The sequence below is a fragment of the Cannabis sativa genome, chromosome 4 (assembly GCF_029168945.1).
Source record: "Cannabis sativa cultivar Pink pepper isolate KNU-18-1 chromosome 4, ASM2916894v1, whole genome shotgun sequence".
In the NCBI taxonomy this organism is placed as follows: domain Eukaryota; kingdom Viridiplantae; phylum Streptophyta; class Magnoliopsida; order Rosales; family Cannabaceae; genus Cannabis; species Cannabis sativa.
Window position 1 is genome coordinate 8,833,519 of NC_083604.1, and position 27,686 is coordinate 8,861,204.

Here is a 27,686-nt window from a genome sequence, read left to right on the forward strand (position 1 = left end):
CAGATTAACGTTACTTCGATCGTGGGTCATCAACAATTAATACAAATCACATTTACTGCTTGCAAAAAATGTGTCAAAAAAATAAATATAAACAAATATTTATTTTATTAAATATTTTTTTCGTAACAAAAAGGGATACCACACTGCCAGCTCGGTTTAAGGAGCTGAGTCGCAGGATAACACATCGATTGTCAGGCACACTTCAGGTAGAGTTGCGAAATGTCTTAAAAAGAACGACATAGTCGGCGAACAAATTTACCGATTGATAATTAAGGCTGAGTCGCAGACTATCTTGCTCTCTTTAAGACATTTTACGACTTTGCTCAAGGTATGCACTACAGTCTATCAACAACAACGTTCCTAGGATAAAACACTCTCTTTATACGAATCGCTCTGCACTAAACGATATCAATCTATAACACCCCAAACATTATTTGCTCTGAGAAATCGTAAGGTTTTTGAAGAGAAGAGAATTTTTTGTGTTGAAGAGATGAATTCTGCCGTTGGTAGGATACGACTTAAAAAGATGTTAAGTCAATCAAAAAGATCAGTTAAAAGAATGTTACTTTGATCGCAGGAGGATCGTGGGTTAAAAGTTAAAACGACTTAAACCGACATAGTCTGCGAACGAATTTATCGATTGATAATTCTGGCTGACTCGTGGACTATGTCGCTCTCTTTAAGAAATTTCGTGACTCTGCTCAAAGTGTGCACGACAATCTATCAACCACGACGTCCCCAGGATAAAACCTATGTACACGAATCACTTTGCACCGAACGATATCACTTTGTGACACCCCAAACATTATTTCCTCTAAATTCGTAACAGTTTTTGAAGAGAAGAGATTTTTTTTTGTGTTGAAGAGATGTGTTTTGCCATTAGTAAGATACAAATTAAAATGATATTATGTCGATCAAAAAGAATAGCCAGAAGAACGTTAGTTCGATTGTTGGAGGATCGTGGATCAACAGTTAAAATGGATTACGTATACTGCTTCCATAAAACGTGTTAAAATAAATAAATATTTATTTATTTTAACAAATAATTCTGGCTGAATCGCAAATTATGTCGCTCTCTTTAAGATATATTGCGACTTTACTCAAAGTGTGCATGACAGTCTATCAACAATAATGTTCCCTGTATAAAATATCATCTTTATACGAATCATTCTGCACTGAACGATATCCCTCAATAACACCCCAAACATTATTTGCTTTGAGAAATCGTAAAGGTTTTCGAAGAGAAGAGATTTTTTTTTGTGTTGAAGAGATGTGTTCTGCTGTTGGTAGGTTACGACTTAAAAAGATGTTAGGTCAATCAAAAAGAACGTTACTTTGATTGCGGGAGGATCATGGGTAAAAAGTTAAAAACGTCTTAAACAGAGCGACATAGTCTGCGAACGAATTTATGGATTGATAATTTTGGCTGAGTCGCGAACTATGTCGCTCTCTTTAAGAAATTTTTCGACTCTGCTCAAAGTGTGCACGAAAATCTATCAACTACGGCATCCCCAAGATAAACCTTTGTATACGAATCGCTTTGCATCGAACAATATCACTCTGTAACACCCCAAACATTATTTGCTCTGAGAAATTGTAACGATTTTTGAAGAGAAGAGATTTTTTTTTTTTTTTGTGTTGAAGAGATGTGTTCTGCCGTTGGTAAGATACGACTTAAGATGATGTTAAGTTGGTAAAAAAAAAAGGATCAAAAGAACATTACTTCGATCGTTGGAGGATCGTGGATCAGCAGTTAAAACGAATTACGTTTACTGCTTCCATAAAACGTGTTAAAAATAATTAATTAATTAATATATAAATATTTATTTTATTAAACAATTTTTTTCTATAAAAAATTAAGTGACACCACACCCGTCAACTTTGTTAGGCGGACGGTGGTGGCACGCGCGTGTAGCAGTCTATTGTATGAGTCCTCACTCATGCACACAAAACGGGATAAACCATATATAGGGTCCAAACCCAAATTTCATAGTTGCAACTTTTATGCACTTCCAAGAAAGTATTCCTATCCCATGTAATTCAATGCAATATCACACACTTCACTACTCATATATTTTGTTAAATTTTAACTAAAGTTCCAACAATTCAAGTGAAAAGCAAAAAATAAATAAATAAAAAAGAAGACATAAAATTGAATCCAATATCATATATTTAGACTTTTAAGCAGAAATAAGAGCAGTAGTTGAGGGCTTAAAGACAATAGGGATACAAGCAATAACATAAATAGTAACCCTAGTTTTGACCCTCTTTAACACCAAAGCCTTGTCATTACCCCAATGAATCATTGCTATGATGATTCTCTTTATGGTCTTCTTCTTCTTCTTCTTCTTAATATTGTTGTAATTTATCTTGTGATGATCTTCCTTAGCAATATGTTGTTCATTTCCTCCTTCTTCTTCTTCTTCAGTACCCCATTGAAGAGGGTAACTCCTTAAAAAAGCCCTTCTGTTGTTGTAATCTTCATTGCGAAAGCTTCTTGAGCGCATCCCATTCCCTATTTGTTGATCATGATGATCACTACTACTACTGCCTTTGAAATGATAATCCATAGCTTTGAATTTATCAGTAACTAAACAAAAGGTAGCATATATATATATATATATATATATATATATATATATATATATTGACAAATGATCACATTAACTAAAGAATGTAGTTTAACGTACGTTGAAAGCAATGGTATTTTTATTTTATTCTTTTTAGCAAATAGATATTCTTACAAATATAATATAACTAATAAATTCACAACATTTTTGGTTTGGTGTATAATTGTAAAAAAGAAATAATAATACTATTATACTATTTTGATGAATAGATCAGTTTTATACTAATATAATTTAGAGAAAATTGAAATATTTAAGTCTATTATATGAAGATGTTGCTATACTACAATTTTTTTTTACTTTTAGTCACAACAAAATTTGTGATTAATGTGTTTTTAATTACAATACTTGTTATGATTAAAACTAAATTAGTAACAACTTGTATCTAAATACTATATTTTAGTCACAAGTAGCTTTTTGTTGTAACTAAAAATTAATCACATTTAATCGTCACAACAAATTATATTGTAACTAAAAAAATATCACTAAAGGTAGTTGTAGTGCTCATAGAGCAAAATCAACAAATATAGGTCGTTTACAATAAAATGGAAGAAAATCCAACAACAACGATCAACTAAGTATTCAATAAGGTATTAGTGATCAAGCATCAAAGAAGAGTGAAGTAAACTAGATTTTTAAACCAAATGAACATGTGACAGAATCTACCTACCAATGATCTTCTAATAAAAATTAGGAACAACATTATTCAAATAATAAATAAGAAAAATAATTAACAAGACCAACTATATTATGAGACCCTATCACAAAGGACCAGAGCACGTAACAAAAACACAGAATCAATTAAGATCTAGGAATCCTCCAAACTTAATAACCAAGAGAAGAGACCAAAACATTCTCTAGACTCTATGCAATTGTTGAAAGGAATTCCAACAATCCAACGAGAATCAAAGTCATCCTTCTTAGCAATACCAACTACTATTCAATATTAGAATATTTTATATATGGAAATTATTTTCTAATTAAGGAAATAATTTTCTATTTAAGGAAATAAATAAATAATTGATTTTCTGATAAATGAATATTTTATATTCATTGAATCTGGACAAAATCAATTATGTAATATTCTATATATGGTCAGATTTCTATATTCATTACCTGATTTGATTTCCTGAATTAATTGTCAAAATATTCTGACAATTAATGTGGCGCAGATACTGATGGAGTATCTCACCTATAAATATAGGGTCTCGGTCCCCGAGCTCCTCACTCATTCTGAATCCATTCAGCAAATTCCATCTAAAGAGAGTTGAGAGAGCGAGGAAGCCCGAACTCCAATACTGAAGCTATCGCAGGGATTGAAGCTCAAAGATCAATGGCTGGAGGTACATCGATCCTTTCATTGCATATATTATTGATATGATTACAGTTTATTTTCCGCATTTCATATCATTGTATATGCTATATTACATACACTATATATATAGTCTAACAGTTGGTATCAGAGCGGATTTATCTCTGCCTTGATTTTATTTGAGTTTCATATATATATATATATATATACATTCATATACTGTTCATATATATATATATACTTATTTGATTCATTTCGTGGTGTATATATATATACACATATTCATATAATTCTAAATATATATATATAATTTTTCATACGTATATATATATATCTTTACTTTTATATATATTATATACATTTATATACTGTATATATATATTTTTATTTTCACGTGTATATATGTTTATATATATATATTGTATATTATATATATGTTTTATCACATAATAATAATCATAATATTCATTTTTATTATGTGATATATACATGCACATATATATATATACATGCATATATATATATATAAACATGATCGGTCCAAGTTTAATTTTTCCGTTTTTCATTTTTCGGTATTTATTTCGAATTCTATATACATTACTATATTCGTATAGTATTATAGATCGATCTAAGCATTGAAAATCCATTGAAAAACTTAAAGATGGAAAAAAAAATTTCAGTTAAAACTTTTTCGGACCCGATTAATTTCGTGATATTAAAGTATATATTTTTTCGTGTTTTTGTGCATAAAATCTATGTGGATCTCTTTATTATTTGATTTAGAACCATTTAGATTTGAAAACACGAAATTTGGTCGTCGGAAACGCTATTTTCGATCGGGTTTGGGTCGGGTTCGACGGACCCGCGTGCAGAAAAACGGGTCAAAATCGACCCGGTTTGGCTGAAGAAGACGACGCAAACGACATGTCGTTTTCCAAAAAACGACGTGTCGTTTGCCCAAAACGACGTGTCGTTTGTCAAAAACGACGTGTCGTTTGAAAGCCTACATTTAGTTGTCGTTGTTGAAAAACGACATGTCGTTTTTCACATTGTGGAAAACGACATGTCGTTTTCCGTCTTCTGAGGCAGCCTTTGCATGTACTAAACGACGTGTCGTTTTTAGCTTAGGGAAAACGACGTGTCGTTTAAATGTTTTCAGCACACTTCAGAAAGTAAAAAACGACGTGTCGTTTTTGCCTTTTGCAAAAACGACATGTCGTTTGGCGGTATGGATTTTTCAAAAAAAAAAAAAAAAAAAGGGAAAAATTCCGAATTTTTTTTATAAATTTTTATTTTTTTGGAATATTAATTATTTTCCCATTTCAGTGTTAATTTATTCAATAAATTGCATTTAGTTAATTTTCCATTTTTGTTTAATACATATATTTAGTATAAATTGAAAATGGAAATTTGTTTAAATTTGGTAATTTATTACATGATTTATTTAGGCATGTAAAAATTGTGCTAATTTGTGCATTTAATTATATATTACCAAATTTCTGCAATTTATTGTCTAAATTAATTTTGAAAAATCTGCCATTAATTTCATATTAAGGAATTTGCATTTAATTAATGATCATACATTAATTGTATTATTTTGTATTTATTTGACAAATTTATGTTTAATGCAATTAATTTGGATTTGTATGATTTAAATGCTATTCATAAATTCCTTTTATAGTGCTAGATATATTTAGAAATATTCAAACATTAAGATAGGTTGAATATTTTATTTAGCAATTAAGTTTCATAAAACTTCATAAAATTATTCATAAAATATTCATAAAACTTTATAAAATGAATAAAATATGAATAAAACGTAAGTAGTTTTGTGGTTTGACATAAGAAAACATGAACCTGGGACAAATGCTCATATCTAGAACGGTTTTTAATGATCTTCGGACGACCACACTAGGAGCACTAATCTCAGTGATTGTCTATTATGTTAATAACGAAATTACTTTTAGGTAGAGCCCAATACCTAATGTCTAAAGTGAAAATATAATTTTTTATAATTAGGGAGTAGCCACAGCATCTTTAATTATATAAAATTATATATTAATTAAAATTCACCTTAATGGACAAAACTTGTAATTAATTATTTGGATATAATAATTTTACCCCACAGGGATTTTATTATATTTTTATAATTAATTAGGATAATATATTAAGTTAAATTCTCTTAATTTACCCCACAGGGAGTTATGAGGATTTGAATTAATAGTGTTATCACAAATTTTAATTAAAGATAGATTTCATTCCTCCATTATTTCTAAATTAAATACTTCATTAAATCTATCATAAAGTTCATCTAATTTTATTAGATTTAAAATTTAGCCCACAGGCAATTTTAGATTTAATAAAATTTTCATCTTCATCATGTTTCTACATTGGTAAAACATGAATTCATTAAAGCCTCAATTCTTTTAACATCTAAATTTTTTGTAATCCTATTCTTGCAGCTATTTCATCCACCTCTAAATATGCTGAAATCACTAGTGAAATCCCTGAGCTTAGGAGTGACAACTTCAAAATCTGGAAGGAACGAGTTCTTCTCCACCTAGCTTGCACTGACATGGATTATGCAATAAGAAAAGATGAACCAGCTGCTATCACTGATACTAGCACTGCTGCTGAGATTGCACTACGTGAAAAGTGGGAGCAATCTAATCGTCTTTGCATCATGTTCATTATGTCCAGAATTCCTATGGGAATGCGTGGATCGGTGGAGCCACCTGAGAAGGTGAAAGACTTTATCAAAGTTATGGATGAGCAGTTTGACACTTCAGATAAATCTTTGTTCATCAACCTCATCCAAGAGTTCTCGTCCACAAAACTCACCGGTGTTAAAGGAGTTCGAGAACATATTTCTAAAATGAGGGACATCACTGCTCATTTGAAGAAACTCGACGTTATCATTCCTGATACCTTCCTGGTTCATTACATCCTTCACAATCTTCCTCCACAGTATGGGCCTTTCAAAATTTCCTACAACACACATAAAGAAAAATGGACTATCAATGAATTGATGACCATGTGTGTTCAAGAGGAAGCCAGGCTCCTACAAGAGCAAGGAGAAAGTGTTCACCTGACCACTCAACCTAAGAAACGCAAGCCATTCAAAAAGAACAAAGGGAAAAAGCCCATGGCTCCCAAGGCTGCCATAAAGAAAGATTCCATCAAATGTTTCTTTTGTAAACAAAAGGGACATGCTAAAAGGGAGTGCCCGAGTTCAAGAAATGGATGGATGACAAAGGTAATCCAATTTCCTTAGTATGTTATGAATCTAATATGGCTAATGTTAATCTTAACACATGGTGGATTGATTCCGGTTCAACAATTCACATAACAAATTCCTTGCAGGATATTCAAAATCTAAGGAAGCCAGTGGCAAGTGAGCAAAGCATCTTATCTGGAAACAAGATGGGCTCACATGTGGAAGCTATTGGAACATGCAATTTAGTTTTAAGTAATGGTTTTATTTTAAAGTTAGAAAAGACCTTTTATGTACCAAGTTTCTCTAGAAACTTGATTTCAGTTTCAAGACTTATACCCTTTGGTTTTTCCTTTACATTTTCAGACAAATATTTTAATTTATATTATAAATCTGAATGTGTTGGAAATGGTATTTTGTCTGATGGTCTTTACTGCCTTAATTTACAAAATAATACCACTAATAATGTTATGCATGTTCACGCTGGCACTAAGAGATGTGTTATGAAAGAGGATTCCTGTACATTGTGGCACCGGAGATTGGGACATATCTCCATTGATAGAATTAAAAGGTTGGTAAAAGATGGGGTACTCCATACCTTAGATTTTACTGACTTTGATACTTGTGTGGATTGCATTAAGGGAAAGCAAACCTCCAAGTCTATCAAAACTGGTGTCCATAGGAGTTCTGAAATATTAGAAATCATACATACTGATATATGTAGTCCAGATATGGAGTCACATGGTCAGAAATACTTCATCTCATTCATAGATGATTACTCACGCTACATGTATATCTACTTACTTCATAATAAAAGTGAAGCATTAGATGTCTTTAAGATATTTAAAGCTGAAGTAGAGAAACAATGCAACAAGCAAATTAAGATAGTGAGATCAGATAGAGGAGGTGAGTATTATGGTAGATACACGAGAAGATGGACAAGCACCCGGTGCATTTGCGAAGTTTCTTGAAGAAAATGGGATTGTTGCCCATTACACCTTGCCGTACACCCGAGCAAAATGGTGTTGCAGAAAGAAGAAACCGAACATTAATGGACATGGTGCGGAGTATGCTTAGTAGCAACTCTAACCTTCCTAAATCCTTGTGGACTGAAGCATTAAAGACATCCGTGTACATATTAAACCGAGTTCCAACAAAGGCAGTCTCAAAAACTCCTTTTGAATTATGGAAAGGTTGGAAACCAAGTTTGAATCATGTACGCATTTGGGGATGTCCATACGAAGTCGAATATATAATCCACAAGAGAAGAAATTGGACCCAAGGACCATAAGCGGATTCTTTATAGGGTACGCTGAAAAGTCTAAAGGTTACAAGTTTTATTGTCCATCTCATAGCACAAGAATTGTGGAATCAAGGAATGCAAAATTTCTTGAGAATGCCTTGATCAGTGGGAGTGATCAATCAAAGGACTTAGGTCCTGAGAAAGATCCTTCAGAACCTTCCACTTCAAAGGCAAGATTGATAATGGTTAACACTCCTGTCGTTCAAACGAATGTTGAACAACCATTACCAATCACTGAAGATCCACAAGTTGGTAATGATAATCCAGTAGATCAAAATGTTCAAGAGTTGCCTGCAACTGTTGAACAACCTGCTGAACCTGCTGCTGCTCCCCAAGAGCCTGTTGGTGAAGTCTTAAGAAGATCTACTAGACCTATCAAACCAAGGATTTATAAAGACTATGTTGTGTATTTATTAGAATCTGATATTGGAATTGGAAATGATCCAGAAACGTTTTTACAAGCTATGAACAGTAGAGAATCAAAATTGTGGTACAATGCTATGGATGATGAAATGAATTCTATGAGGTGCAACGAGTCCGGGAACTTGTAAAGTTGCCTAATGGGGCGAGAGCCATTGGCTGTAAATGGGTCTATAAAACTAAGAAAGACTCATTAGGCAACACTGAGAGGTACAAAGCGAGACTTGTTGCTAAAGGATTCACTCAAGAGGAAGGAATTGACTATACAGAGACTTTTTCTCCTGTATCAAAGAAAGATTCCCTGAGAGTCATCTTGGCATTAGTTGCTCATTTTGATTTAGAGCTGGAGCAGATGGATGTAAAAACTGCTTTTCTGAATGGTGATCTAGAGGAGGAGGTATACATGAAACAACCAGAAGGATTCTCCTCTAGTGAAGGTCAGGATTTGGTATGCAAGCTCAAGAAGTCCATCTATGGATTAAAACAAGCATCCCGCCAATGGTATTTAAAATTTCATGATGTCATCTCTTCCTTTGGATTTGAAGAGAATGTCATGGACCAATGCATATACCTGAAGGAAAGTGGGAGTAAAATCTGTTTTCTTGTTTTATATGTGGACGATATTCTTCTTGCATCCAATGATAAAGGGTTGCTACGTGAAGTGAAACAATTTCTTTCAAAGAACTTTGAGATGAAAGACATGGGTGAAGCATCCTATGTCATAGGCATTAAGATTCATAGAGATAGATACCGAGGTATCTTAGGTTTATCTCAAGAAGCCTACATCAACAGAGTTTTAGAAAGATTTCATATGAAAGATTGTTCACCGAGCGTTGCTCCAATTATGAAGGGTGATAAATTAAATTTGAGCCAGTGCCCAAAGAATGATTTTGAAAGAGAACAAATGAAGAACATTCCTTATGCTTCTGCTGTCGGAAGCCTAATGTATGCTCAGGTGTGCACAAGACCCGACATTGCTTATTCTGTCGGAATGTTAGGAAGATTTCAGAGTAACCCGGGGATAGACCACTGGAAAGCTGCAAAGAAAGTAATGAGGTATCTTCAGGGTACTAAGGATTACAAACTGATGTTCAAACGAACTGATAATCTAGAAGTAGTTGGCTACTCAGACTCAGATTTCGCTGGTTGCACTGATTCACGTAAATCTACATCTGGTTACGTGTTTATGTTTGCTGGTGGAGCTGTGTCCTGGAGGAGTAACAAACAAACCTTGACTGCTACTTCTACTATGGAGGCTGAGTTCGTTTCTTGTTTTGAGGCTACATCACATGGTGTATGGCTAAAGAGTTTCATTTCAGGCCTTAGAGTGGTTGATTCCATTGCAAGGCCGCTAAAGATGTTCTGTGACAATTCAGCTGCTGTTTTCATGGCTAAGAACAACAAAAGTGGAAGTCGAAGCAAGCACATCGACATTAAGTACTTAGCTATTAGAGAACGTGTTAAGGAAAATAAAGTGGTCATTCAACACATTAGCACTGAATTGATGATTGCCGATCCTATGACAAAAGGCTTGCCACCTCATAAATTCAAGGATCATGTAGAGAACATGGGACTTGGTTCCCTTATGTAATTTGTACAAATAAAGTTATTATTAATGAAACTCTTATTTTTGATTTTCTCATATTTATGCGCATCTTAATTTTACATTTGAGAAAAATTTCAGAGGACCTGAATAAACATAAGGTTTAGGGTTTATTCACTTAAGTACATTGCCACATAAAGTACATTGTTATATAATAAATGTATTGTAATACATGGAAGATAATACTCGATTCATAATGAGGACATGTCGCTATGATTCGTATGTTTATTATATAATGAGGAACGTTGGGTTTGAATATTTTAGTTTAAATGCTGACCAAGTGGGAGAATATTAGAATATTTTATATATGGAAATTATTTTCTAATTAAGGAAATAATTTTCTATTTAAGGAAATAAATAAATAATTGATTTTCTGATAAATGAATATTTTATATTCATTGAATCTGGACAAAATCAATTATGTAATATTCTATATATGGTCAGATTTCTATATTCATTACCTGATTTGATTTCCTGAATTAATTGTCAAAATATTCTGACAATTAATGTGGCGCAGATACTGATGGAGTATCTCACCTATAAATATAGGGTCTCGGTCCCCGAGCTCCTCACTCATTCTGAATCCATTCAGCAAATTCCATCTAAAGAGAGTTGAGAGAGCGAGGAAGCCCGAACTCCAATACTGAAGCTATCGCAGGGATTGAAGCTCAAAGATCAATGGCTGGAGGTACATCGATCCTTTCATTGCATATATTATTGATATGATTACAGTTTATTTTCCGCATTTCATATCATTGTATATGCTATATTACATACACTATATATATAGTCTAACATTCAAAACTTGCATGACGATGTGAGAACATCGTTATTAAATAATAAAAAACATCTATGACTCAAAAATATTAAAAGTAAAGAAATTAAAACTAACTCTAAACAGAGGTAAAGAAATACAAGCACCAAATCAAAATATATCAACTCTTCTTTAATGGCAACAAAACCCATGATCACACTGTTGGATTTGAGAAAGCCTTCCTCGACCCCACATATGAGAGAAGCCAAACAGCCTTGGGCAAAGCATCATGACCACTATGGCCCCTACCCTGTGAACTAACCCTACCACCGTCAAACCATTACTCGAACCCCCACCGACCAGCCATCAACCCAGATTCAAAGCCCACCCCACTGAAGCCTCCCATCAAAATGAAAAACCAATAGATTGTATTGAACTAGATGAAAAAACTGCCAACAGAGGGAGAGACGCCACAGACGAAATCGTCCCTTAATTTTGAAAGATGGAGATCCGCCATAAAAAATTATACTATGAAAATCACTCCTCTCCCGACTAGGGCCATGCCCTAGCCCAGGAAAGGATTGGTGAGCCCTAGTTGGAAAAATACACAAAGAAAACCCTACCAGATTGCATAAAATATTTTTTGGTAAAAAATGAATAGCATGTTATAGTACTTGCTACATTTTTTTTAGAATAAATAGGATTTGCCCCTCTAGACTATGATAGAGTTTTGTTCATTGAACTTTTCTTTGTTGTAAAATTTTTTCCTGAACTATGAAAGTTGTTGCAAATAACCTCCTGCAAATACATTATGTTCATTTTCTTAAGCAATTTGTTGATGTATCACAGAACATGACGTTAATATGGCTCATTTGAAATTTTCAGTAAAAAAATAAATGCATAAATAACAATCTAATTATGAACTATATGAGAATATGTATATGCATTCTTAAAATAAATATCTGAATATTTAATGCCAATAAATTAAATTTAAGGTAGCTTAAAGTTGTTAAATAGACCTGCTGTAACTATATCTTTAACTATCATGACTATATAAGTAAAATAATAAACATCCCGCGCTTCGCTGCGGATATATAAAATATTTTAAATTATATATAAAAAAATAAATTGTGTATTTTAATTAATAATAATTACTTAACAAAATTATATTAAAATTTCAACTAGACTATTAAAAAATTTGTGACATAAATATTTAAAATATTAAATTTGTTGCTAATAAATATCGAAATTCAAAAAATAGTAACAAAAATCCTCATTTATGGTTTAATTTTTATTCTGATGTGTGTGTTAAATTCTGGGTTCGAATTTTATTATGTGTGTTTTTAATGTTTGAGTTTTAGTATTTTACTGGAGTTCTAATGTTTTAGTTTATATTTTATGAGATCTGTTTTTATTTATTTATTTATTTTTATAGATTTTGAGAACTTAAAATCTGATGTTGTTTCTAATAATTATTGCGATTGAAAGTTTGATTTTTCATACGGGAATTAAAGTTTGTCTTTTCGTTTCATTGATTGAAAAATATTAGTAAAAAGTTTATGGAATGAGAATTTTGAATATATGAAAATAGAATTGAAAAATAACATTTGAATCGAGAATCAAAGTTTATTGTTAATCTCTTTACAAAAAAAAATTATTGTTAATCTGTAAAGATAATTTGGCTAGAAGAAGATGGAAAAGTTAATTTTTGTTTCATTTAATATGGGGTAAATACTATTTTGGACCCTGTGTTTTGCAAAAGTTACAGATTGGACCCTGTATTTTGTTAAATGACAAAATGGACCCTGTATTTTCTAAAATAGTAAAAATAGGACCCTGAACTTAATTATTGACAACTTTTTTTTAATACAACCAACTTGAAGACAATGCTTATTGCGAACAGATACAAACAATGTAAACAGTTTTGTCATAGCACTTTTAGATTGCATTATAATTAAACTTTATTTTGACAAAAAAATCAATTCAGGGTCCTATTTGTACTATTTTAGAAAATACAGGGTCCATTTTGTCATTTAACAAAACACAGAGTCCAATTGGTAACTTTTGCAAAACAGAGGGTCCAAAATGGTATTTACCCTTTAATATGTATATAATGCTTTTTTGAATAATATGATTTATTTTAATTATTTTTTGTTTTTCAAAATTATTTTTTCTAAAAGAAATATTAGATTCGCCAATACTATATTTACATGTAGCAATTTATTGATCAACTAACAGAACGATAAATTGAGTGTTAAGTTTAGAAATTTGAGAATATCAATAGGAACTACAATGATGACATCAACTTTATATGATTTGAATATAAAAATAATGCATTATGAAAAAATTTGATTCATAATCTCACACATGTTTCTTCTTTTACATAATCTCACACCTACTTTTTTTTTCAATTCATAATAAATTTTTTCTACAAAAAAATATTTTTCCTATATTCTCCAAAGTAAATTTTTTTTTACACGTATGTATAGTTATGAATACATATATATAGATAATTGAATAATTATTTAATTTAATTTATATTTATTGTTATGTGTTATTTAAAAAATAATTAATTTAAGATAAATATTTTTATAGAAACTTTATTAAAATAATAGTAAAATATTAATTTGTAAATTTATGCTTTAATAAAATATTAAAAAATTGAGAGAATTAAGGAGAAAAAAGAAAAATAGCTTTAGAGAAATTTAATATAGATATATAGATTGTTTTAAAAATAACCATAATGTAACTGAATGGCGATATTTGCAACAACTTATTTAGTTCGAGGAGAATTTTTATAATAAACAAAAAATTATGGGCAAAATTTTACAAAGATTATAATTCAAGAGAAAAATTAAATTCTATTTATTCTTTTTAAGTTTTATTCCATTTTGGACTCGGTGTTATGTAAAAGTTACTGTTTGGATCTCCTATTTTGTTAAATGACGAATTGGATCTTATATTTTTTAAAATATTACTAAATAGTTATTCTTTTTTTGTCAAATTAAAACTTAATTAATAATAACCCGATCTAGAGATGTTGTGATAAAACTTGTTATATTTTCTGCATACATTCGTGTTAGAGATTATTTCTAAATTATTTATATTAAAAAAATTGATCAAAATTTGAGTTTAGAATCTTATTTGTAACATTTTAAGTAATACAAAATTTATTTTGTTATCTAACAAAACAGTTTTTCATTAATGTATTATTATTTATATATTATTTTTCATATATTCTGTAAATTGTCAGATATACATATGTATAGATATTGGACACATTGTCAACATCCTTTATATATAGTAGTGTATATAGGGGTCATGTTTTAGTTCATGCTCTCCTCTTTCTTGGTAGCTGACTATCTCCCTATTATTTAAATAGCTAATTTGTCAAATATGCTCACCAAGGCACGTAGAAAACGATAGAAGAACCCTTTTTTGTTATTAGTAATAATAAGAAAATAAATAAACAGTAGACCCATCTTTTGTTTACTATTATTATTTTTATTTTCGGTGGTGGGAGGATAGGGGACCTTATAATTATGTCTATGACCAAATCAAAAATATGATAAAAAAAAAACAAAACAAAACAAAAAAGGATGCCGTATAAGGTAAATTATTTTCCTAAAGTAAAGATATCAATGCTGTTTTTTTTTTTAGAAAAAATGATACTATTTACGGCCAAGTTACGTACGTTGAAAACGATAACATATTATTATACTTATCAAACGATAATAAGGATACAATTTTATTGTTTTATTTTGTTACTTATAAATGTTTATTTTATTTGCAAATGATTTAATTTATTATATCAGTCAAATGTAAATTCTTACTTTATAGTGAGGATTGTTTAACCCAATTTTTCACTCCTTAATCAATTGAAACTTTTTTTTTTAGTTTTGTGTTGTCTTAATCTTTGGATGATTAATTCTTTTTTTTTATCTCAATATGGTTTATATACATTGTCTTAATTCTAACTTAGTTGGATGAATGAAATCTTTTTCCATCTATATTTTCTATGTTTAAATGTTGTTTAGCCACTTTTAACTTTATTTTTAACAAACACATGTATTTTAAAAGCCAAATAGTTTTTCCATTTTGAATTGGTTTTTTTTCTGTCACTTTCATAAATGATAGATATTCTTCTCGGATGTTTTATTCATCCTATACTTTTATTTTATTTTCTACGAAAACCTAACCAAAAATTTATAAGACATTTAAGAAAAAGTAAGATCAAAAGATTTCCCAAGTATCATCATTTGGATTTGGAAAAAAGATATATATATATATATATATATACTTTCACGGAATGTATTCAGTGGTATATTAGATGGGTCTCAGGGTACATTAAATGAATGTCAGGGTACGTTTCTACTTTTTAACCATAATTACCCCTAGATCAATCTCAGCCGTCAAATCTGAAAAACCGTGTTTTTGCAAATGTCAGTTGTATATAAGAAAATATTAAAACTGTAAATGTTTGCAGCAGCAGAAAATAATTCTGCTGTAGCAAAACAGAACAGGCAGAATATAAAATATTCGTAGAAAAATAAATAACTTGACACAAGAGATTTATACGTGGTATCAGTGTTCTCACGAACACTCCTAGTCCACGGGGCCACGCCCAGAGAATGAAATCAATTAATAAAGTATCAAAATTACAAAGACAATTGACTTAAACAAGTTTAGACTCCCTCTAAAGTATTGCCGCAATCCTTTGTAATCCACTTTATGAATCTGACTTCTTGAAACACCTTCAAGCCTGAACTCCCTTCGTCTTTGAAGTGTGAGTGCTTACTTCCTCCCGAAGTAAGGCTTCAACAAGTCTTCTCCCAAAGACCAAGTGCTTACTTCCTCCCGAAGTAAGGCTTTATTAAGTCTTCTCCCGAAGACCAATCTCTTGTTCAGTCAAGTAGTTCTTCACAACCTCTAGGATAGAGTAAGAACAGAAATAGAACAACTAGAACCTAGATGAACACCTAGGTTCTCACAAAACAAAGAAACACTCTCTTCTCTCAAAAGATAAATGTAAAAAATGAATAGTGGAAGAGGTAATTCGAATGGTTGCTCTCTAGACTCTATTTATAGAACATAGAAACCAAAGAGGCAACCACAAGTTCGAATTAGCAGCTGTACAAAAACTTTCCTAAGAAAACACGATCTGCTACATCAGATTCGGATGCTGACGCAAAGAGATTCGACCGTAAACGGAAACTTGCTAAAATCGGGTCCGATCCTCTATCAATGCTTGATTCCTGCCAAAAACAGATTAGATATTCTGATTGTATCAAGATATAATCGAAATTAATAAGGAAAAGGCAATAATCAAATTTTCCCTAAAAAAGACAACTTTCCAAAAGAGAATTCCTTCTCTTTTGAGAAGTTTTCAACAAAGGAAAGTTCAGCTGAAAGTGCAACTTTCCAAACAAGGAAAAGGGCAACTAAAAATCGAATTTATAAGGTAAGAAATTGAAAATGAATGCATAGCAATCTTACCATAAATGGAAAAATTATTTTGTCACCTAACTTGCCAAAAAATGACTTTACAAAATCAAATAACTCTCTCATCTAACGGCTGCCGTATATCACGAATTACAATCCGTGAAAGTACAATAACGGGACAAAATCATATCCCTATATATATATCCAATTTTGAAACATTAGCATTTTTTTTAACAGTCACAGATTCAAATTTATCAGCTGTTTTGGCATGGTACAATAATTTACTCTCAACTCCATCATTGTGGGTAAAGAAAGTACTATTATTTTTCACTGCAAAATGAAAGAACATAAAAAAATTAAACCAACCTGGCAAAGGGCAACCACCCCAAAAAGCAGCCATACCTTTTTTCTTATTATTTCTTTCTCCTATTTAGTAGTCCAAAAAAGCAGGTTTCTCTTTTTAGTGTAGCAGAAGACCATTGAAAAAATGATAATAATGATGAAAAGGATAACAACCCTGCAATCTTATAGTAAAAGAAATTCCCAAAAGGACCCACTTGAGCTAAGACCATAACTTTGCTTTCAAGACCATTTGGCTATCTTTCCTCATTCTAGTTGAGCCAACTTCAATATCTTTAAGCCTTACACCCAACTAACTATCTTTATTTACATTTTTTTTTTCTTTTTTATATCTTTCTCTTTCTCTCTCTTTCTCTCTTTTTCAAAATATATACTGAAAAAACAGATAATGACATTCTCTGATGAATGACAGTGTATGTGTATATGCATCTTATGAATTTTATTATTCTTTGTTTAGAGTTTAGAGATGGGCAATTGTGTTCCAGTTCTGAGGATCCAAGACTCTTCGAAATCCAAATGCTTGAACCACCCAATAATCCAAACATCGGTCTCAATCGAATCCCAGCACCAAAAACCAGAAGAAGACCTCTCTGTGAAGCCCCAGATAGCTAGTTTTCCAAAACAAAGTATCATTCTAACTTTTTCTTTCTTTATTTTGGCGTGTTTGTTAAGTAATCTTTTTCTATTATTATTATTCTTTTTTTTTTCTTTGAGTGATCTTGATGATGTATATGAACATGTATTACTTTTTGAACAGAAGTCTGAATTTTGGCTGCTTTTTTTATTATTACAAAATTTCTGATCTACTGCTATATAAAAAATAAAAATAAAAAAAGAAGCTCTAATAATAAAGTTTCTAGAGTTTCAACTCCCTGATTTTTGTTGGTTCAAAATATTTCTGTATTGCAATAATCGATCTATAATTCAGTGGTTTTTTGTGCTTTGTTGTAATAAAACAGGTAGCACAGAAGAGATGTATTTTGATTCTCAAGCTTGGTTAGACTCTGATTGTGAAGACTATTTCAGTGTCAATGGTGGTAAGTTAGATCATTTTTTATATAAGTTTTTCAGTGCCATAAACACATACAATTACAAATGATATGTATATATCTAACAGGGTAAATGCCATTTTGTATCTGTATTTTGTAAAAGTTACCAATTGGACTCCCTGTTTTGTTAAATGATAAAATAGAACCTGTATTTTTTAAAACTGTATAAATAGGATCTTAAATTAATTTTAATCTGATTTAAAGATGTTATGACAAAACTGGTTGCATTTAATAAAACAAAGAGTCTAATTAGTAATTTTTGCAAAATATAAGGTCCAAAATAGTATTTACTCTATCTAATATAATTGGAACTTTATTTATGCAGATATCACCCCAACTACAAGTGATACTCCTCAACTAGATAAATCCTTTCACAAAGATGAAGCAAAGATCAACTCCATACCAAGAACCTCTCAAAACAAGCTTTTGTTTGAGTTGTTTCGTGAGAGTTTTAATAGTAATGATGGCAGCCATGATTATGAGACCAAACCTTCCAACTCATCCAATAAAAGCAGCTCACGTTTATCTGTGGTAAACACAACTAGTAGTACTGTTAATCACAACAATCCCAAAAGAAGAAAAACCCCACAGCCTGTTAGATGCTGCATCCCAAATCTGGTACGAAGTGTAAGCTCTAATGAGAGTAAGAAGACTCTTAGTCCAACTTAGAATTAGTGGTGTGGATTGAAACCTGACAAAGTTTTTTTTTTTCTATAAAAAAGTTCTCAATTGGATTATTACAACGTCATAAGTGGAGTTAAATTGGTTTTTCATTAGTTATTACTTTTTTTTTTCCAGGTTTATTGTATTTATTTATGGATGAGAAAGAAGTTTTTCTAAGATATGTAAATCATGAACAGCAGTTTATACTTTGTGTGTGAGATTTAAAAAATCATACTTAAAATATGATTGTATATATGTGTGAGTACTTTCCTATTTAGACAAAATTTAATTCATTGCCTTCTTATTAGGCAGGATCCACAATGTATGTAATGCAGTTTTTTATATCTTAATAAATGGTATGTTCGGAACACCAGTTTACCAACATATTAGGCTTGAAGAAAATGACTATTTTTGGGTGATTACAGCTTACAAATGAAAAGAAAATAAAGTCATTTACAGACATCTTTAGCAATAATTTCTCTGGTCTCAGTTATAACTATTTTGGGTGATTACAACTTCCTTCCAAGCTCTGCTTTGCTTGACAGAACAGAAGACAATGTATATGCCCATGTGACAAATAAAGAATTTTATTTTCCTTTTCTTCATCCACTTTTGGTTAAACCAGGAACAAAATTTATGCTCAACAAAATTTATGTTCAAAGCTTTTGTAAGAGTAGAATTCAGAGAGAAACAGAGAGAATTTGAAAGAGAAGCTCAGTCCAAAACTGGAGCTGAGAGAGTCTATTATATAGCTTTAGAACTTGAACAGTATTACATGAACCGACTTTAACAGAAAGTAAAACAGAAAAATAACAAACTAACTGTAAGCCTAACTAACTCTAACACCCCCCCTCAAGTTACACTAGGTTCCCTGAGTGTTAACTTGCTCTTGAATTGGTCGAATTGGAGTTGAGGAAGTGGCTTAGTGAGGATGTCGGCTATTTGATGAGTAGCAGAGATGTGTCGTATGTCAAGTTCTTAAGTCAGGACCCTGTCACGAATGAAGTGAAGATCAACTTCAATATGCTTTGTTCGTTGATGAAAGACAGGATTTGATGCGAGAGATGTAGCACCGAGGTTGTCACACCAGAGAACCGGACAGTGGGTTAGGTGTAATCCAATTTCTGTGAATAAGGACTGAATCCAAATCAATTCAGTGGTTGCAAGAGCAATGGCACGGTACTCAGATTCTGTGCTTGAGCGGGCCACGACAGTTTGTTTTCTGGAGCTCCACATGATCAAATTGTGGCCTATATATATGCAGTAACCCGAGGTCGATCGTCTGTCGTCAATGGAACTAGCCCAGTCAGCATCAGTATAGGCAACAAGTTTGAGAGGTGATGTTGCTGTAAAGTGGAGTCCATGATCGATTGTGCCAGCCAGATAGCGAAGTAGCCGTTTACAGGCAGACCAATGTTCATTGGTGGGGTTCTTTAAGAATTGTGACAGCTTATTTACAGCAAAACAAATGTCAGGCCTAGTCAGAGTTAAGTATTGAAGGGCGCCAATGGCACTTCGATAGAGAGTAGGATTCTCCATAGGTGTACCCATTATAAAGCCAAGTTTGGTATTGGGACACATTGGTGTGGGAGTGGGAGTAAAACTAGCCATGTTGGTACGATGAAGAAGATTAGAAGTGTACTTGGCTTGGGTGAGATAAAGATCAGTAGCTGTGCGAGTGACTTCAAACCCCAAAAAGTATCTAACTGGACCAAGATTCTTGAGGGCAAATTATTGGTGTAACTGAGAGATTAAATGATGAATGTAGGCACTATCTTCACCCGTGAGAAGTATGTCATCGACATAGATGAGAAGAAGAGTGAGTTTGCCTTCTCTCTTGAGAAAAAATAATGAAGTGTCAGCTCTTGAATTATGAAAACCCCACTGAAGGAGAGCATGTTTGAGTTTGTCAAACCAGGCTCGGGGAGCTTGTTTTAAGCCATAAATGGCTTTGTTTAGTTTGCACACATGATGAGGATGAGTCTTACTTTTGAATCCAGCAGGTTGAGCCATATATACACATTCTTGAAGATCTCCATTCAAGAATGCATTATTGATGTCTATTTGCTGTATAGGCCAATGATTAGTGACAGCAAGGGAAAAAATAATCCGAACGGTACATGGCTTTATGACAAGACTAAAAGTTTCAAAGTAATCAAGACATTGTGTTTGCTGAAATCCTTTGGCGACAAGTCTTGATTTAAACCGGTTAACAGAACCATCTTGATTGTATTTGACACGATGCACCCATTTATTGTCGATTATAGTCATACCAGGTTCATAAGGGACCATTTTTCATGTGTTGTTTTTAATGAGAGTTGTGATTTCTGTCTACATAGCATTGAGCCATAGGGGATCTTGAAGAGCAGCCTTAAGAGATTTCGGTTCAATGCTGATATTGGAGGAGACAGTGAATGCCTTGGGTTTTCGAATGCCAGCCTTTGCACGAGTTGTCATAGGGTGTGTGTTAATAGGTTGCTGTAGATGACTGGTGGCAGGTTGGTCATTGTTTAAGCTGGCAGCAGGGTTTATGATGGCTTCAGGTTCATGATCAAGGGCTGATGGAGACACATGGATGTTGGGATTGAGAACACTGGAGTCTGCAGATGGTAAAGAGGCAGAAATAACAAGGATAGGGGCATCGGGTTGGGAACTAATTGGCTGAGTTGGGAATGTCCGAATGTCAGCAGTGGTGGTAATATGGGACTGTGTTTGTGGTGTATTGTGGGGAGTTATAGGTTCTGGTGTAGTGGTGTGTGGTATTGGTATAGGGAAGCTGTTGTAAGGCATGGGGGATGGTGATATGGGATTGGAGACATGTTTAGGAAATAGTAAGTCAAAGGGAAAACTTGTTTCATTAAATTTGACTGTGCGGGCAATATAAATTTTGCCATTAGGGTGCATGCATTTGCAACCTTTGTGGCTGGGGCTATATCCAAGAAACAAACAATGAGCTGTTCTAAAGGCTAATTTATGGTTTTGGTAAGGCCGAAGTAGAGGGTAACATGAACAACCAAACATTTTAAGAAAGGAGTAGTCGGGTTGTTGATGAAACTGTTGGGTTTTATGCCCTAAATAAAACTCATTTCAATATAATCAGATTTACTTATTAATATAGATCAGAAATAACATTTAATATTGCATGGTTCACATGATTTATTTCATGATTATATTTACATAATGTATGAATTCATCTGAAACCCTTTTCACATACTTGATCCTGTTTATTGTGCCGTCAACACATTGGAAAGTAAACATGACTATGTGAATAAAGTTTCCTAGATTTATCAGACACAGGGTTTTACTGATATGATAATCTACAACAGAGTTTACTTGCATTTGGAGAAGTGCTATGTTCTTTCCAGAGCATTGGTTAAAGTAAAGCTTAGGTTGGATGCATGGAGTATGCATCGGAAGGGACCGATATTGAACTTTGACTTAGATTTATTAAAGTTACCGTAATATCTATTCAAGTCAATATCGCCTAGTTGATCCTAGATCAAATGATCTTAATCCTGTTATGATTAGGCTCAATCTCGAGAGGCTATTCGTGTTCTTTGATTTGTTAGTTAAGCCTACTTTTAGGTCAGGGTGATACGTACATTTTGGGAACACGGTAGTGCAATTGAGTGGGAGCGCTAGCATAAACATGGAATCTATAGCTTCTATCTGGTGAATAGTAAGCAAAGGATGATCTCCTTCGAGCTTGACCAAACGAACATAAATGGTGGAGTACTCATTTCACATAAGCTGAAATATCATTTATACGGGGTCAAGTGTTTTAAGGAATAAATACATTGTAGGGTGTAACGGTAATTTAATCCCTTTACAGTGTAGATCATTCATATAGAGGATCATTGATCACATTAGGATTATAACAATGGATAACTAATGATGTGTCTATATGGTGGAACATATAGAGCATTCTATATACTGAGAGTGCAATTCTAAGTTCTATGCGTGGATTCAACGAAGAATTAATAAGTTAGTGAATTTTAGTGCTAAATTCTTGATCTACTTATTGGAAGCTCGGTTATATAGACCCATGGTCCCCCCACTAGTTGAGATAATATTGCTTGTAAGACTCATGTAATTGGTTTTGATTAATCAATTATAATTCTCAAATTAGACTATGTCTATTTGTGAATTTTTCACTAAGTAAGGGCGAAATTGTAAAGAAAGAGTTTATAGGGGCATATTTGTTAATTATGATACTTTGTGTGGTTCAATTAATAAATATGATAAATGACAATATTATTTAATAATTATTTATAGTTATTAAATAGTTAGAATTGGCATTTAAATGGTTGAATTAGGAAATTGGCATTTTTGAGAAAATCAGATACAAAAGGTGTTAAAATTGCAAAATTGCAAAGCCCAAGGCCCAATCCACTAATGCTATGGCCGGCCACCTATGTAGCTATTTTAAGTTGATTTTTTCATTATTTTAATGTCATATAATTCAAACCTAACCCTAGTGGAATGCTATAAATAGATAGTGAAGGCTTCAGAAAAAATAACACTTTTCTTCTGAGTTCTTCTGAATCAGAAAAACTGAGCCTTCTCTCTCCCTATCTTTAGCAGATCACTCTCTTTCTTCTTCCTTAGAATTTCGAAATCCTTAGTGTATGAGTAGTGCCCACACACATCAAGTGATACCTCAATCATAGTGAGGAAGATCGTGAAGAAAGACTTTCAGCAAAGGAGATTCAGCATCAAAGATTCAGAGAAAGAGATCCAGGTTCAGATATTGATAATGCTCTGCTACAGAAAGGAATCAAGGGCTAGATATCTGAACGGAAGGAGTCATATTATTCCGCTGCACCCAATGTAAGGTTTCTTAAACTTTATATGTGTTTATTTTATCGTTTTAGAAAGTTCTTATTTAGGATGTTAATAAACATACTTGTGAGTAGATCTAAGATCCTGGTAAAATAATTTCCAACAGAAACAAGACCTCAAAGGGATTTCTAAGTTGTAAAACAGGTGTAGGAAGCCGATTAATTGTGTAGGCTGCTGTGGTGAAGGCATCCCACCAATGTGTGAGAGGCATGTTTGCCTGAGCCAAAAAAGAGAGACCCATATCCACTACATGACGATGTTTTCGTTCAGCTCTTCCCTGCTGCTGGTGTGTATGGGGGCATGGATGTCTGAAGTTGATTCCCAATAGTTCAAGTATTGACTGAAGTGGCCTATACTCACCACCCCAGTCCGATTGCACATCTTTAATCTTAGTATTAAACTGCAATTCAACATAAGATTTAAACTGTCTAAAGATGGCAGCAACTTCAGATTTAACTTTCATAGGGTATATCCATGTGAATTTAGAGAAGTCATCAATGAAACTAACATAGTATCTATATGTAATATCCCAATGAGTCTAATGGTAGATAATTACGGTTTATATTTATATTATGAGTTAATCAAGTAATAAGTGGGATTATGATCCTACTAATTTATTTCAGCATAAAATTTAAATTTTGCTATAAGTGAGTAAATAATCGTAATTTGTTAATTACAGAGATTTATATAGCATGTGTGAATGTAATATGAGCTATATGTGGAATAAAAATATTTCAGGTTTGGCGACCCTGGAGACTCAATAAGTGGATATATAAGCGTAATTTTTTAATTACGGGGATTTATTTGAAATACGTGGATATAATATAAGTTATTTGTGAAATAAAAATATTTTAAAGTTTAGCGACCCTGGAGACCCGATTGGAGGCCAAAAATGTCACAACAGGTTTAGTTAGAAATATTGATGAGATTATTGGGATAAGTTGATTATAGAAATACCTAGGTATTTTGAGATACTCGAAGTTGGCCAAATACCCTAAAGTAGAGATTTCTTGTGACTAAAAAATGATAAGATAACTATTAATAATAAATTTTTTATTAATATTTATTATTATTATATTTTTATTAATATTATATTATATATTATTATATTTATATTATATTATTATGATTATATATAAACGAAACATATACGTTTCGTTTTAATTATATATATGTTAACATTTAACAGAAAAGAATAAACGAACGAAACTCTCGTTTTCTGTTTCGATAAAACCTTCTCTTCTTATATTCATTTTCTTTGATTTTCAATCCAAAACTTAGCGATCTAAGCTCAGGTAGTAGCAGGATAGCAAATCCTTGAAAAGGGAAAGCTTCAGGTATGGTTTAATTTCGTTTTAAGTTTAAAAACAATTGGTTTCGTATAGGGGTTTTGTGAATTAGAATAGTTATGAAGGTTCTGACCTTATAGAATTGTTCCCGGGTAGTCATGGGACTAGTTCTGATATTTTCTTGTTGAATTTGAAGTGATTTTGAGTTAGAAATCAAGTTTGGAACTTTTTAAAGCTTAGTCCGAAAGTTAATGGCGTTTTTATTTAAGGGGTCAATTTTTATTTCTGTTACATAAGGATGGTAGTATTTATGGTATATATGCACCCTGTGAAGTTTGGAGTGATTTGGATAAGTTTTGGTAGTGTTTCGGTGAGTGCGAAAATTGAGATTTTCGAGTTTTATAGTTTTTAGAAATTTCTAAGAGATTAGAAATCGTATTTTTATCATAACTTTTGACTCGGGTGTCTGTTTTGGACATTCTATATACCGTTTCGAAGCTTGCAACGAGCTCTACAATATGGTGTATATTTTAGAGCCAAAATATAAATTTTATTTTAGTGTATTTATACCGCGGGGTTTGGTAGAAAACCCCTGATTGTCTTATGTGAATATTAAGCAGTAGTTTTTGGGTAAACACTCATTGCTTTACCGTTGTTGTGACATAGGCTGAGAAGTTCTCCACTTGGGTTGGCCGAAATGTATGACTAGATTAAATGTAAGAAAAGTATATTGTACTGCATAGTACGTTGTATGTAATACAATTAGTATTGTTATGAATTGATTAATATTGAGATATAGTTAATATTGTTATATATTGAAAAGTATATTGTACTGCATAGTACGTTGTATGTAATACAATTAATATTGTTATGAATTGATTAATATTGAGATATAGTTAATATTGTTATATATTGAAAAGATTGATTGGTTGAGTATTGATAATGTGATAATATTATGCATGTGATATATGGGCTCACCTAATTAGGTGATGCAATTTTCTTGGCGACGTAGTGGGCGTAAGTACGGGCGTCAGTGATATATGATGAGTACCAAGTGTAGGTACGGGCTCACCTGATTAGGTGGTGCGATTTTCCTGGCGACGTACTGGACGTAAGTACCGGCGTCAGTGACATGATAAGTACCGGGCGTAGGTACGAGCTCGTCTTATTAGACGATGCGATATATTGGTGCCAGATTGTGGCACGGGCTCACCTGATTAGGTGATGTAATTATATGATATATGGGTGTAGGTTTTTGGCATAGGCTTACCTGACTAGGTGATGCAGTTATGCGACATATGGGTGCCAGGCTATGGCACAGGCTTGCCTAATTACGTGATACAATACAAGATCATCAGATTAAAGCATCGACTTTCCTGATTAGGCAACATGATGTCATGAAGATGGTTACTTTATGAGGTAACATATATATTATTTATATGATTAAATGAATATGAATTCCATTATTGGTATAATTGTTTTGTATTACCAAATATCTGTACACTAATGTTTATTCGTGGCAGATACCAGTAGTGATTTGGATTTCATCTTATGAACAAAGTGTGATGGTTGGATTCTTATTGTGTATAAATGACAATATTCGAATAATAAACTATATGATTGTTATTATTACTTTTCTTGCTGAGTCCTTGTGATTCACGGGTGCTATGTGGTGCTGGTAAAGGCAAAGAAAAGCTAGATCAACCATGAGGTGACAGTCTTCTCCAGCAATGTACATATTGACCTCACTGGCCTGCGTGTCGAGTTGCCAAGAGTTATTTTAGACTGGTTGTATCTGCTATGTATTTTAATTTTATGTTTAAATGGTTGTCGTATATATTTCTTTAGCAAAACTTTTTATAACAGGGATTCCTGGAACACACTTTTTATGCCGTTATAATGTCCGTTTTTAGTGTTTTATTTTAGTCAAGTTTTTAATATTATCACAATTTTTAATAATTAATTATTCTATTAGCATTAAACTAGTTTATAAAATCACACACGTGGCGTCCCTATAGATTAGGGTGTTACACTATATCCTTCTATTGAATTGTAAAATGATGGTCCCCATACATCCGTGTGCACTAAATCAAAACAAGATGTTGTCTTAAGTACCGAACTACCAAAATGAATGCTATGAAGTTTGCCATATTGGCAAGCTTGACAAAAAGGAAGAAAAGTTCATCTGGTTTTGGAATTAACAGTAGAGAGTACTGTTTTTAATATTCTTGGGGAGGCGTGGCCAAGCCGATGATGCCAAATTTGTGCCTCAGGGAAGGGTCCATGAGTGGTATTCTTTACACAATTAAATGCAACAGGAGTAACAGAGAATCCTCGAGTGAACTGTGTTGAGGGAAGTTTGGCCTTTGACAGATCGAGGTGATACAGGCCTTGCTTAAGATGGCCCCGAAGAAGAACTTGGCCTGTAATCTTGTCCTTGATAGCACATGTCTCAGAATCAAACAATAAGATGATATTATTATCTGAGGTAATTTTGGATATACTCAATAAATTCTTGGTAATTTTAGGAGCAAGTAAAACATCATTTAGAAGAATTTTCTTATTCGGATTGAATGTAGCAACAGTAGAATGGCCTATGTGAGAAATTGGAATTTGAGAGCCATTACCTACGGTTATTTTGGCTTTGCCTTTGTAGTCATTTGTGGTGGTGAGATTTTGAGCATCAGATGTCATGTGGTGTGTGGCTCCACTATCCACATACCAACCATTGTCTTCTGCAAGTGTGTTTGTATCAGAAAGAAGGGCCTGTGGGTTGGGGTCTGAGTTCTGAGGATTTGAGGAAGATGC

General features: G+C 32.6%; 1 protein-coding gene across 1 annotated transcript; it reads left to right on the forward strand.

Moving 5' to 3' along the window:
* The first annotated feature begins 17,234 nt into the window (after window positions 1–17,234).
* On the forward strand, window positions 17,235–19,115 carry LOC115711951 (uncharacterized protein At3g27210). The gene is made up of 3 exons (XM_030640150.2): window positions 17,235–17,661; window positions 17,995–18,072; window positions 18,410–19,115. The coding sequence occupies exons 1-3, from the start codon at window positions 17,502–17,504 to the stop codon at window positions 18,751–18,753; spliced, it is 582 nt and encodes a 193-aa protein (XP_030496010.2). The 5' UTR covers window positions 17,235–17,501; the 3' UTR covers window positions 18,754–19,115.
* The last annotated feature ends 8,571 nt before the right edge of the window (window positions 19,116–27,686 follow it).

What these genes read in the sequence shown, in the direction of transcription:
- LOC115711951 (XM_030640150.2), top strand. Translation starts at nt 17,502, where the DNA reads ATGGGCAATTGTGTTCCAGTTCTGAGGATCCAAGACTCTTCGAAATCC. An exon ending in AGCTAGTTTTCCAAAACAAA is followed by an intron (nt 17,662 to 17,994) that starts GTATCATTCTAA and finishes GTAATAAAACAG; the next exon opens with GTAGCACAGAAGAGATGTAT. An exon ending in CTATTTCAGTGTCAATGGTG is followed by an intron (nt 18,073 to 18,409) that starts GTAAGTTAGATC and finishes TTATTTATGCAG; the next exon opens with ATATCACCCCAACTACAAGT.